Source organism: Mustela nigripes, chromosome 1 (assembly GCF_022355385.1).
Source record: "Mustela nigripes isolate SB6536 chromosome 1, MUSNIG.SB6536, whole genome shotgun sequence".
NCBI lineage: Eukaryota > Metazoa > Chordata > Mammalia > Carnivora > Mustelidae > Mustela > Mustela nigripes.
Genome location: NC_081557.1, coordinates 136,664,966 through 136,678,316, shown reverse-complemented (window position 1 = coordinate 136,678,316; position 13,351 = coordinate 136,664,966). Strand labels below are relative to the sequence as shown.

Here is a 13,351-nt window from a genome sequence, read left to right as displayed (position 1 = left end):
CTATGACACACCTATTAGAATAGCTAAAATTTTTCAAAAGTAATAATGTCAGGCTCTGGCAAGTATGCAGAGAAGCTAGAATTTTTATTATGGTACTGCTAGGAATGCAATTTCAGAAAATTGTTTGGCAATTTCTTATATTTCTTATAAAGTTAAAGATACACCTACCATATTACTTGGCAATCCCATTCATATGTATTTACTCAAATGAAATGAAAATATCATTTCAACGAAGTTCACACAGAAACATTAATGCAGGGGCGCCTGAGTGGCTCAGTGGGTTAAAGCCTCTGCCTTCGCCTCCGGTCATGATCCCAGGATCTTGGGATGGAGCCCCGCATGGGACTCTCTGCTCAGCAGGGAGACTGCTTCCCTCTCTCTCTGCCCTGTCTCTCTGTCTACCTGTGATCTCTGTTGTCAAATAAATAAAATCTTTTAAAAAAATGAATGCAAATGTTTATAGCAGATTTATTCATAGGACCTTTGAAGGGGGAGCAACCCAAATGTCTCAGCTGAGAAAGGGATAAACGGGTATGCTCGTGGAATACTATTCAGCAATAAAAAAGACTGAACTGTTGATAATCATAACATGGATGGATCTCAAATGTACCAGCTAAGTGAAAGAAGACAGACCTAACAGGCAGGCTACATACCGTATGATTCCATTTATACAACATAATTGGGAATGACAAAACTATATAGATATAAAACGGGTTGATCCTCGTCAGTGGTTAATAGGGGAGGGTTTAATTACAAAGGGAATATAGAATTCGATAATTGGGGGGAAAGGGCTGATGAAGTTATTTATCTTGATTGTTGTAATAGTTTCTTATTGCTGCTATCACAAATGAATCACACCTCTGTGGCTTAAAACAACACAAATTTACTGTCTTCCACTGCCTCTTACGCTTCTGCTCCCTTCTTCCCCTTTTAAGGACCCTTGTGATTACACGGGACCAATACGAGCATTTTCAGATAATCTCTCCATCATTCATGAGATTTAATTTCATTAGACCCGCAAGTCTCTTTTGCCACTTAAGTTAACAAACAGGTTCTTGGAATTAAGACAAGAACATCTTTGGAGAAGGTTCGTTATCTTGTCCACCACAGCCCACTGTCTGACCCCAAAGATTCCCATGTGTCCTATATGCAAAGCACATTCATCTAGGGTTGTCTGGCTGGCTCAGTTGGTAGAGCATGTAACTATTGATCTCAGGGTCTTGAGTTCAAGCTCCATATTGGGTGTAGAGTTTACTTACAAATTAAAAAACAATTTTAAAAACAACAAAGAGGGGAAGGTGGTTCAGTCAGTCAGGCAGCTGCCTTCAGCTCGGGTCCTGATTCCAGGGTCCTGGAATCAAGTTCCTGCTTAGCAGGGAGTCTGCTTCCCCCCTCTGCCTTTTCTGTCTGCCACTCCCCCTGCTGTGCTCTCTCTGTCAAATAAATAAATAATCTTGGGTGCCTGGGTGGCTCAGTGGGTTAAGCCTCTGTCTTCAGCTCAGGTTATGATCTCAGCGTCCTGGGGTCAAGCCCAGCATTGGGCTCTCCTCTCAGTGGGGAGGCTTCCCCCCTCTCTCTGCCTGCCTTTCTGCCTACTTGTGATTGCTCACTCTCTGTCAAATAAATTAAAAAAAAAAAAAAATCTTTAAAAAAAAAAAAAAAGGAAACTACCTCCCCTCCCCCCTTCACCTCATCTCAACCTCCCCAGAGTTTCAACTTATTACTGTTGTGGTATAGGTCATACAACTTTGTCTGTACTTTTTATTTATTTATTTATTTATTTATGATTTTTTAAAGACATCTATTTATTTATTTGACAGAGAGAGAGAGATCACAAGTAGGCAGAGTGGCAGGCAGAGAGAGAGGAGGAAGCAGGCTCCCCACCGAGCAGAGAGCCCGATGTGGGGCTCGATCCCAGAACCCTGAGACCATGACCTGAGCTGAAGGCAGAGGCTTTAAACTTACTGAGCCACCCACGTGCCCGTCTGTACTTTAAAAAAAAAAAAAAATCACAGAACATCATACTAAACATGAATTTTGCTACATATAACTGTTGGAACTGGGTCTAGAAAATGAGGAAACAGCAAAGGAGACTAAGAAGAGATCACCAGGAATGTGAGAAGATACCAAAAGTTTGTGGAGACCTGGTAGCTGAGCAAAGCAAGAATATCAGGGAGGTGGGGCGCCTGGGTGGTTCTCTTGGTTAAGCATCTTCCTTTGTCTCAGGTCATGATCCCAGGGTCCTGGGATTGAGTCCCAGATCAGGTTCCCTGCTCAGTGGGGAGTCAGCTTCTTCCTCTCCCTCTGTTGCTGGCTCCCCCTGCTTATGCTCAATCTCTGTCTCTGTCAAATAAATAGATAGATGAATAGAATAGACTAGAATAATGGCAGGGAGGCCATGATGAACTCAGATGCTCTCGAGATCCAAGACAGTAAGGGGTGAGTAGTGACCGAGAAACATGGAAGCCTCTAGTCAACTATTTGACAACCGTAGTTTCTGGGGAGTAATGGAAGCAAAAGCCAGACAGAAGTGTGGGTTCAAGAGAGAAGCAAAGGAGTAAAGACAGTTAAGGAAAACCACTGCCACTCAGGTAGCCAATCCTTGAACCATTAACAGAGAGTTACTAGTCCTCTAGGAGATAAGGAGTTTGCACCGGAATTTAAATCAGCACACTGCTTCATGATTCAGAAATCTTGCTATGGAAAAAAAAAAAAAAGTCCCCTGATCTTAATGCTTAGTGACAGAGCTGATTTACGTCTTGGCTCTCCAGCCTCCTCTTCTTGTGAGCTGCTTGCCAGGTGCCAGCACCAGACCAGAGATCACACTTGGAGCAGAAATAGCAACACTCTGGAAGAGTTTTGCTGCTTTATGTTTAAAAAAAAAAAAATTGTTTCCTCTCCTTTTCTTCAGTCATTCTGAGTTCGTGCTTAACAAATTCTTTACTGGGCGCCTGGGTGGCTCAGTGGGTTAAGCCGCTGCTTCGGCTCAGGTCATGATCTCAGGGTCTTGGGATCGAGTCCCACATCGGGCTCTCTCCTCAGCAGGGAGCCTGCTTCCCTTCCTCTCTCTCTGCCTGCCTCTCTGCTTACTTGTGATCTCTCTCTGTCAAATTAATAAATAAAATCTTTAAAAAAAAAAAAAAAAAAACAAATTCTTTACTATTTTAGTGTGGTTTAGGGAAGAAACATGGGAAATTTGTGTATTCCCACCATCTTTTCTTTCAAGTACCATCTTTTCTTTGTATGTATAGCATGCACTATTACTTAAAAAAGCAGTTGTAGGAGTGCCTGGGTGGCTCAGTAAGTTAAGCGACTGCCTTTAGCTCGGGTCCTGGGATGGAGCCCCATGTTGGGCTCCCTGTTCAGCTGGGGAGCCATGCTTCTCCCTCTCTTCCCTCTCTCCCTCTCTCTCTCTCAAATAAGCAGAATTGTAAAAAAAGAAAAAAAAAGGGGCGCCTGGGTGGCTCAGTGGGTTAAGCCGCTGCCTTCGGCTCAGGTCATGATCTCAGGGTTCTGGGATCGAGTCCCGCGTTGGCCTCTCTGCTCAGCAGGGGGCCTGCTTCCCTTCCTCTCTCTCTGCCTGCCTCTCTGCCTATTTGTGATTTCTCTCTGTCAAAATAATCAAATAAAATATTTAAAAAAAAAAAAAGAAAAAAAAAAGCAGTTGTACTAAATAAACTGAGTTGTAACTTACATTTTTAATTTATTATATATGGAATATTTCTTTATTAATTAGAAAATAATAGTCACTCTAAAAATTTTGAATACAGAAATAGAATAAAAAGCCAAAAATTCTTTAGTCTCCTTCAACCCTTCTACCTTTCATTCTCCCATTCCACAGTTACACAATCTTTACAGTATGAAGTATTAAGTTTGTTTTATATCCTTCTGTCTCCGTTTTCTCTCTCACACACACACACACACAATTTTTAACCTAAGTGGAATGCCACAACATTATACAACTATGTTGAACAACATGCTTCTTTCACTTAACAATATATTAGAGGCATTATTTCATGCTGCTATGTGTATATACATAAATTTTTTTTAAAGATTTTATTTATTTATTTGACAGACAGAGATCACAAGTAGGCAGAGAGGCAGGCAGAGAGAGACAGAGCAGCAGGCTCCCCGCCGAGCAGAGAGCCCAATGCAGGACTCGATCCCAGGACCCCGGGATCATGACCTGAGCCGAAGGCAGAGGCCTTCACCTACTGAATCCATTTCATTTCATATACTCAATATGAAAATAATGAAGTAGGGGCACCTGGGAGACTTAGTTAAGCATCTGCCTGCGGGTCAGGTCATGAATCCCGGGGTCCTGGGATTGAGTACTGCATCAGGCTCCCTGCTGTGCTGAGAGGCGCATCTGCTTCTCTTTCTCCCTCCCCCCCCCCATTCATGCTCTTTTTCTCAAATAAATAAAATCTGTAAAAAAAGAGAAAATAATGAAGTAAACCTTCACTCATATAACTTTTCACACATGAATAATTTTGTAGGAAAGATGGAGTCAAAATTATTAGGTCAAGTTACCACTTAGAATGTTTTCCCACTTATTTGACCATTATTGATATATCCGTTTGTGCATACTCCAGCTAAATTGGTATTGCTAATCCCACTCTTGCTACTCTTTTTAATTTAAATTCAGTTAACTAACATATAATGTGTTATTAGTTTCAGAGGTAGAGTTCAGTGATTTATCTATTGTATATAATACCCAGTGCTCATCACATGCCTCCTTATTCTCCATCACCCAGTTACCCCAGCCCCCCTTTCTTCCCTCCAGCACCCCTCAGCTTGTTTCCTATAGTTAAGAGCGCCCCCCACCCCCTGCTTTTTTTTTGGTGTAAAATGGTGGTTTGTTATAGCACGGAGGCAGGACCCATGGGCAGAAGGAGCTGCTGCACTGGGATTGTGAGGGGTGGCTAATTATACAGTTCAGGGTTGGGGGAAGTAAGGAAAAGGGAGATTTTCAAAAGAACTTTCATATGCTAGAGGACCTACAAGATACCAGAGGCCCTGCTATTGTCAAGTTAAGATTGTTTTCCCCTCTAGCAAGGCATTAACTTTAAGATAGTTGGGAGATTCTGGTAGAACGTCACACTTGTCCCACCCAGGAGTGTGGAGGGAGAGGGGGAGGTTGCAGGGTGTCAGCCTATGCTTTGTCTTTAGCTAGCCTTCGGCTCCCTCATCGTTTCCCCCCTGAACAAATTTGACCTTGTATCTTTAAGGTTGTTGTAGGTGGAAGGTTTCATCTTCTGTAATGTCTTCCTGATGAATAAGGGGTATAGAAATGTCCCTAGCTATGGGTCAGTATTGGTCAGTTGGAGAACATGTAGGGGAGTTTAGAAAGGGGAGGCAGCTGAATCCAACACCATTAACGTATATGAACCTCTAGTTAAGAGTCTTACAGTTTGTCTCCCTCTCTGGCAGTATACCCAGTTTAATTTCTATTCCCACATAGGTAATAAGGTGGAACATTGGGGCGCCTGGGTACCTCAGTGGGTTGGGGCCTCTGCTTTCAGCTCCGGTCATGATCCCAGGGTCCTAGGATTGAGTCCTGCATCAGGCCTTCTGCTTCAGCAGGGAGCCTGCCCACCCCCCACCTGTCAAATAAGTAAATAAAATCTTAAAAATAAGGTGGAACATTTTTTCACATGATTTTTAGCCACTATGTTTGACCTGTGAGCTGCGTGTTTTTTGCTTTCCTTTCTAAAATCTTAAATGTAGGGGCATCTGGTGGCTCAGTTTGGTTAAATGACCATTTTGGTTTTGGCTCAGTAGGATCAAGGTTCCCTCCCATGCTGAGTGTGGAGTCAGCTTGTTCCTCTCCCTCAGCTCCTCCCCCACCCTCTCTTAAATAAATAAATAAATAAATATATATATATATATATATATATATATATATATTTAAAGATTTTATTTATTTGACAGAGAGGCAGGCAGAGAGAAAGGAAGGGAAGCAGGCTCCCTGCTGAGCAGAGAACCCGATGCGGGGCTAGATCCCAGGACCCTGGGATCATGACCTGAGCCGAAGGCAGAGGCTTTAACCCACGGAGCCACCCAGGCGCCCCAAATAAATAAATAATCTTAAAAAAAAAACTTAATGTAATATTTGAATCGGTATAAAAATCAAGTTTCAAAATTCAAGAGGTAGAAAGGGATTATACAGTTCAGTCTCACCCCCACTCATCTCCTAGCTACCTAGTTTCTTTCCTCCACCACAGGTCAGCATAGGAGGACTGTAAGTTCCAACTCAGGGTGCCTGAGTGGCTCCGTGGGTCAAGTGACTGCCTTCGGCTCAGGTCATGATTCCAGGGTCCTGGGATCAAGTTCCACATCAGGCTCCCGGCTTGGCAGGTGACCGCTGCTCCCTCTCCTTTTGCCTCTCCCCCTGCTTGTGCTCTTCTACTCTCTCTTCTGTCAAATAAATAAATAATCTTAAAAAGAAAAAAAAAAAAAAGTTCCGGGGCACCTGGGTGGCTCAGTTGGTTGGGCGGCTGCCTTCGGCTGGGGTCATGATTCCAGGGTCCTGGGATCGAGCCCCGCATCAGGCTCCCTGCTCAGCGGAGAGCCTGTTGCTCTCTCTCCCCCTCTCTCTAACGCTTTGTTTACTTGTGTTCTCTTTAGCTGTCAAATTAAAAAAAAAAAAAAAAAAAAGTTCAGACTCTCTGTCATGTGATTGGTCTTCCAGGCAACCAGCCCCTTTCCTTAGGGGATTTACCAAAAACTCAGGTGTGGTTGAAAGGGGCTTGTTATGAAAAATAAGCCACTCCTTTCATTTTTGTGGCTCTGGGACTATTCAGAAACCCGCTTAAAGACCAACTGTTACAACAAAAGATGGTCCTAGAGCTTTTAGGAAATTTCAAGGGTTTTAGGAGCCTATGCCAACTACACATTTCCCTTTTATAAATCAGTCACAGTCTGTGACATTAATTGTAAATGTATCTTTTTAATATTTCATTTACTTATTTGTCAGAGAGAGAGAGAGAGAAGGCATACAGACAGAGCAAGTGGCAGACAGAGGGAGAAGCAGATTCCCCGATGATCAGGGAGCCCGACACAGGGCTCCATCCCAGGACGCTGAGATCATGACCTGAGCCGAAGGCGGAGGCTTAACCAACCGAGCCACCCAACCATCCCTGTAAATATTTTTTTTAATCCAGTTTTTTGTCTTCTTTTGGTTTATTCATCTCATAAGAGGTTGTGCAAGGGGAAATTCAAATTTTTATGTAGTTAAATATGTCAGGTTTTTCATTTATGGCTTCTATGCCAAACTTCAAAAAGTTACCTTACTCTGAATTTTAAAAACCTCTCCCATAATTTATAGTACTTTCATAGTTTCATTTTAAACAGTGAAGTCTTTGAGTCAGCTAGGATTTATTAGATACGAATTCTAAGGTAGAGATATAATAATCTATTAACCTAAATCAAGGGGTAAACTGAAGCAAGCTCAAATTATCAGAAATTTGAGTTTATCCGGGAATAGCAGAGGAACTGCAATTCAGGGAATGCAAGTTCTAGCAAGCTACAGGTGAGTTTGTTAAGGATTTGGGACAGACTGTATTTATGGGCAAGGAGTTGGCGGGGGGGGGGGTGCGGGGGGGTCCCGCTAGAGTTCAAACAATAAATTCATTGCTTGAGGATGGGGAGAGATTCTTGGTTGATGTTCATTGGTTAGGAGATAAGTCTATCTTCTGAAAAACAGGCATTTATGGGAAATCAGTCTCACTTCTTAAATTCCATGCTTCTAAAGGCCTATGTGATGTTCTCCATTTCATATTCTCCAGTTCCATTTCAGATGGAAAGCCTTTCACAAACCCGTTTTTTCCCTTAATGGGTTACCTCGCTGTCTCAACACCATTTACTGGATGAACTTTTGTTTTGTTTTGTTTTTCAAAAAATTTTTTTATTTATTTGACAGAGAGAGACACACAATGAGAGAGGGAACACAAGCCGGGGGAGGGGGAGAAGGAGAAGCAGGCTTCCTGCAGAGCAGGAAGCCCTATGTGGGGCTGGATCCCAGAACCTCGGATCATGACCAGAGCTGAAGGCAGACACTTAAGGACTGAGCCACCCAGGTGCCCTTTGGTGGTGGTTTGAAGTTCCATCAAAAAAGCCCCATAAAAAAGATGAGACTCAAGCGATCAATGCAGGAAACTTACAAACCTTTAAGAGAAAGAAACAATACATTTATGAAAAATGGACAAGACAAAGGGGTTTGGGCTTGGGGGTAGTGAACTGATAAAGAAGTAACAAGGTTCATTTATATAGTCTCTAGCCCGGAGTGCCTGGGTGGTTCAATGGGTTAGGCTTCTGCCTTCGGCTCAGGTCATGGTCCCAGGGTCCTGGGATCGGGCCCCGCATCAGGCTCTGCTCGACAGGGATCCTGCTGCCTATCTCTCTGCCTACTTGTGATCTCTGTCTGTTAAAAAAAAAAAAAAAAAATCTCTATAGTCTCTAGCCCAAAATCCTATCCCTGGTCATATGGGTGTCTTCTACCCTCCTGCTACAGGGAGGACACTTTTCACTGGGGAGATTTATAATCTCCTGTCAGGGGGACAGAGGCAGGCAAAGGTGTCCCTGCATTTGCTGTTTCTCAAGCATCTTTAATTCCAAATAATAAGTCAAAGTGGCCTATTTTGGGGTGACAGAGTATAAGCCCCTACAAGGGTAAGGGAGATAGAAAGTACTGAGTGTGTGGAAAGCTGTAGTTTTATGATCAGACGAGATCGGGCGCATTCAGGGTGGTATGGCCGTAGACGCCTGCCCGTAGTTTTAAATAGTGGTCCAGAGCAGGCCTCACTGAGAAAGTAACATTTTACAAAGACTTGAAGGATGAAGGGTATATGGGAATTGATCATCCCAAGTAGATGGAACAGCAGCTACAAAGGTCTGAGGTGGGCCTCACAATGGAGCTGAAACAGTCAGCAGTGGGAGAGTAGGATGAGAGAGAGGAGTTAAAGGTGGGAGATGGGGCAGATTTTCTAGAGCCCTGGAGGTCCCTGTCCGGCTTTGGTTTTACTGAGATAAAGGGAGCCACTAGAGTACCCCAATCTGATGGATGTTTTAGAAGAATCTCTTTGTTATTTTATTAAATTCTGATGTTTCGGAAGGGTGTGTGAGAGGTTTGGGGGAGTGGACTGTGGCAGTTAGAAGCTAGAAGACCACTTAAGAGACTATTACAATAATCCACGTGAAGACGAAAGCTTCTAGATCAGTTTTAAAGGAAAATTCAGCAGGATTTGCTGAGAGACTGTGTATGGGATGTGAGGGGTAGAGGAACCATCACCATGGAGACAGGGAACAGCTTTGGCAGACAGCCCTGCTTTGGACATGTTATGTTTGAGGTGTCTTGGACATTAGAGTTCTAGATGAGGCAGCTGGGTACATGAGCCTGGAGTTCAAGACCTGGCTGGAGGTACACATTTGGGAACTGTGAGATTGTAAACTGTATTAAAGCCACAAGATAACCAAGAGAGTGGGTACTGATGGAGAAGAAAGCGGCAGCAGCATTCACTCCAGATACTGTTGGCTCTCACACAAGAAAACATCTGATGTGGCTTGTAGGGATTCACTGGTATGAACTTTGTCACCCGAGCTGCAGCAGATAAAATCGAGGCTGCAGTGTAGGAAGAGAACATGGCAGAACACAAAACAATGAAATATCTCCAACAAACAGAAACTGAGGACTATCCTGGTATATAAAGGAATATTATGTTTGTTAAGAAAAAGACTATCCCAGAAGAAAAATAAGCAAAAGACCTGATCCATATATATCACAAAGGCCTGATAAAAGGCCAGAGAAATATGGAGGAAAATGCTCAATGTCATTAGTATTGAAAGGAAATTCAAGGAAATACAATGAGAAACAATGATGTATTTTAATCCATCAGATGGGCTAGAATGAAACAGACTGATAATACCCACAATGGGTGAGACACAGGACTGCAGGCAGTATTGGTACAATTCCTTGGCAGTGGGATTTCAAATTATTTTTTTCCTTATAATTTTCAACAGTGTCTTCTAAAAAACGAGCTTTTAGCTTGTAAGTCATGATGCTATTGTCATCTGAAATAAAATCCCCAAATTATAGAAATACATATTATACATATATACATTGACTTTCAATGTAACTGTGCCTGCCCTAGTTCCCTGCTGAGCAGAGAGCCTGATGTGGGGCTGGTTCCCAGGACGCTGGGATCATGACCTGAGCTAAAGGCAGAGGCTTTAACCCACGGAGCCACCCAGGCGCCCCACTCCCTCATTTTTTTGGTTCAAACTTGACACAGTGCTGGTAACCTTTGTAGCTGCCTTGCTTGACTCACTGATTTGCCTGGAGTTCCTACAGCCCCTTCCCTACTATGGTACTGGTACTCTGGTACCCAAGTTCCAGTTCCTTGGGCTGACAGCCATTATTTCACTTAGCACAGAGCCTAGAAATCCTAGTCCCCTCCTTCCTCCTTACAAACCAGGGTCATCTTAATTTTATCTGCTGTACTAGCACACCACCTTCCTGGTGAATAGCATTTAAAATGCTTTGTTCATTACCCTGTTTTCCTGGTTTTGATACCTTGTTAAATTTTTCTTATTGTTTGATATGTTCATTATTGAGTTTAGAAAAGTCTTTGTGGTTCTACAGACAGCAAGCAGAATCTGAGTATGCCAACTTTTTAACTATAGCTTTCTCTGTAAGCCAAAGTTCATCCTATAAACACTAGAAACTGACTACAGACTCCAAGTGAACTTAAAACTAAGTAAGAATCATCTACTACTGGTGTTTTCCTTATTTATTTATTAATTTATTTTTAAAAAGATTTTATTTATTTATTTGACGGAGATCACAAGTAGGCAGAGAGACAGGCGTTGGTTGGGGGGGTATGCTCCCCACTGAGCAGAGAGGCCAATGCAGGGCTCAATCCTAGGACCTGAGCCAAAGGCAGAGGCTTAACCCACTGAGACACCTAGGTACCCTGGTGTTTTCCTTTTTAAAAGGAAAATAGCTGAAGGCTGTTGTGGGGAGGTCATTGAGAGGATATGACTGCCAGTTCACCCACGAGCTGGACTTGGGCCATCAGAGGCTGCTCACCCCCTCTCCTGTCCTTGGAATGTATGTTCTGCACACCGTTGGCACAATGGGAGCTGGCCTAAGGACACAGATTTGAGACAGCGGTATGCTGTTGACAGCTCTGGATGGTCTACGTGACTGAACCCAGTTAAGGCCTCCTTATACACTTTGAAGATTCTGGCGGGTGGATGCAGGGATCTGCTCACCTTGTGGGCACCCCAGACAAGCCTTGTAAATACAAGTCAGTTTCTTGGTTTATTAAGCAGTATGGAGGGGTCTGCCCCTTTCTTTGGTCTCTCCCAGCCCTCCATGTACAAGGGCCAGTTTCAGATTATACCCAGGAAAGCTCTTGAGGAGTTTGCAGACCAACAAAAGCAGTTTACAGATTCTTCCAGAACACAGAGACAGATTTCCGGAGAAGGCAATGGCTTTGAGATATACTTATTAAAAAGGAAGGAAAGAGGAAAAAAAAAAAAAGAAGAAGAAGAAGGGAGAAAATAAGTTAGGAAACTTGGATATGATCTGAATTTTTAAAAATGCTATTTGGCTTTAGTTTGTGAATGTTGCCATTTTGGGGCCTCAAGGGGACTGACTATGGGTGACACACCATCACTTTTCTCTTGACAGAGAACTTTTAGAATGTCCCAGCAGTGACTAGATCTAAAGGAAACCGGTGTTCGTCCTCCTAAGTACCTGGATGTGACAAAATCAATACAGCCCCTGCCAAATAGTTGTGTATAGTGTATGGATTTTCAAATGAGATCTTGATTATTCAGTTAATGGACCAACACACATGATTGCAAATAGCGCCTCCCCTCAATTAAGCTTTCTAGGGCAGCGCATAAAGGTGCCAATGCAAATGGATGAATTAAAGGGGCAAACTAGGAAAACTGGGGAAATAATGCCCTTTACTCATAAAAATGCTTCATTTCACCTGGAGAATTAGATATGATTGATATCTATATGTAAGTTTATGTGACATCTTAGTCTCATAATTTTAAAGTATAATCCAAGGTGGACCAGATGGCTCAGTTGGAAAAGCATGTGACTCTTGATCTCTGGGTTGTGAGTTCGAGCCTCACACAGGGTATAGAGATTATTCAAATAAATAAAACTTAAGAAAGCATAATTCAAGGCTAAAAAAGATGTTTTTTGGATCAACTTAAAGCCAAAGAACATACTTTTCTTGATCGAATCAAGGTATAGTCAATACTGAAACACATGGCAACTTCTTGAAGAGGGATTAAAATAAGGGGAATGTTCTCAAGTTTTCTCTGAAGTATGTCAGCTGTTGTAAGTGGAAGGTGCTGCTGACGTAACAAGCAACACTGGTCAGTCTGACACTGGTCCAAGTGATCTTGATTATCTTATTTCTGGAGAATGGAAAACTACAGGAGTTTGCATAGTCAACCACCTACTGAGACTGGTCGTACAAAGAGGATGTTCTCCATAAGAGCTACAGAGGCCAAGCTGTCATCCCTACAAGCACACAAGCACTTCGAGTACATGATGAGGCTCTGCAGGGGAAAACAACATTAACCACAAAAAATAATGACTTCTCTCATCAGTTTAAGAGTGGAGAAAACTTACTTGATCAAACCATTGTTTCAACTAGATCATCGCGTCAGATTACCTCCATATACATAGCCAAATTATTACCGGGTTCTAATCTTGGGCAGGAAGAGTCGTTTAAACTACACCTTTGATCGTAGGATAAACCAGACAGTTAAACAACTTCAAAATGTGCAAAAACAGACGTTCTCCTCGAGATATCCAGGCTCTATGAAATGCTTTCAAGTGACCCAAAAGTCTCACCTACTAAAGAGCCATGCAGGTGAGAGCAAAATTAAAGTTTCCAACCAAAATTGTCAAATGTTATCTGGCAAAAACTGGCATTCCTGAGAAGAGCTTGTCAGGTCATCGATCAGTCTTAGATTCCTCTGCATTCCTCTGCAACTGCTCTCCTGACCTTGAGCAGCTCACAGGTGACCAGGCGGAGAGTCAAGGTCAGAGGAAGTGAAAGTCAACAAGCGCTTACTCAACAGGGCATTGTGTCGCTTCAGGTAGGCAATTATGTCTCCTTGCTTTTCAACGATCTCTTCTAGGCTTGAAATAGGCCTGCGAAGAATCAATATATTCACCAATACTCGCTTGTCTCTTTGCAAATGGGTCCCCTCCCAGTTTCCAGTACAGCGTATTGTATTTGGGACTTTTTCTTAAGATGCTGTAAGCCAAGGTAATATTCCAAAATGAGGTTCTTTCATCAGACTTGGTTTTATCCAG

The 13,351-nt window shown here is 42.7% G+C and overlaps 1 protein-coding gene across 2 annotated transcripts in view; it reads right to left on the bottom strand.

The window, feature by feature from the left end:
• Nucleotides 1-9,860: 9,860 nt before the first annotated feature.
• The window catches only part of TMEM192 (transmembrane protein 192), a 29,704-nt gene continuing 26,213 nt past the window's right edge, over nt 9,861-13,351 (bottom strand). For both annotated transcript variants that reach the window (XM_059374220.1, XM_059374228.1), the window contains one exon: nt 9,861-13,186. In XM_059374220.1, the coding sequence (XP_059230203.1) occupies nt 13,048-13,186 (139 nt within the window). In that variant the 3' untranslated portion in view covers nt 9,861-13,047. The remainder of the gene's footprint in view (nt 13,187-13,351) is intronic.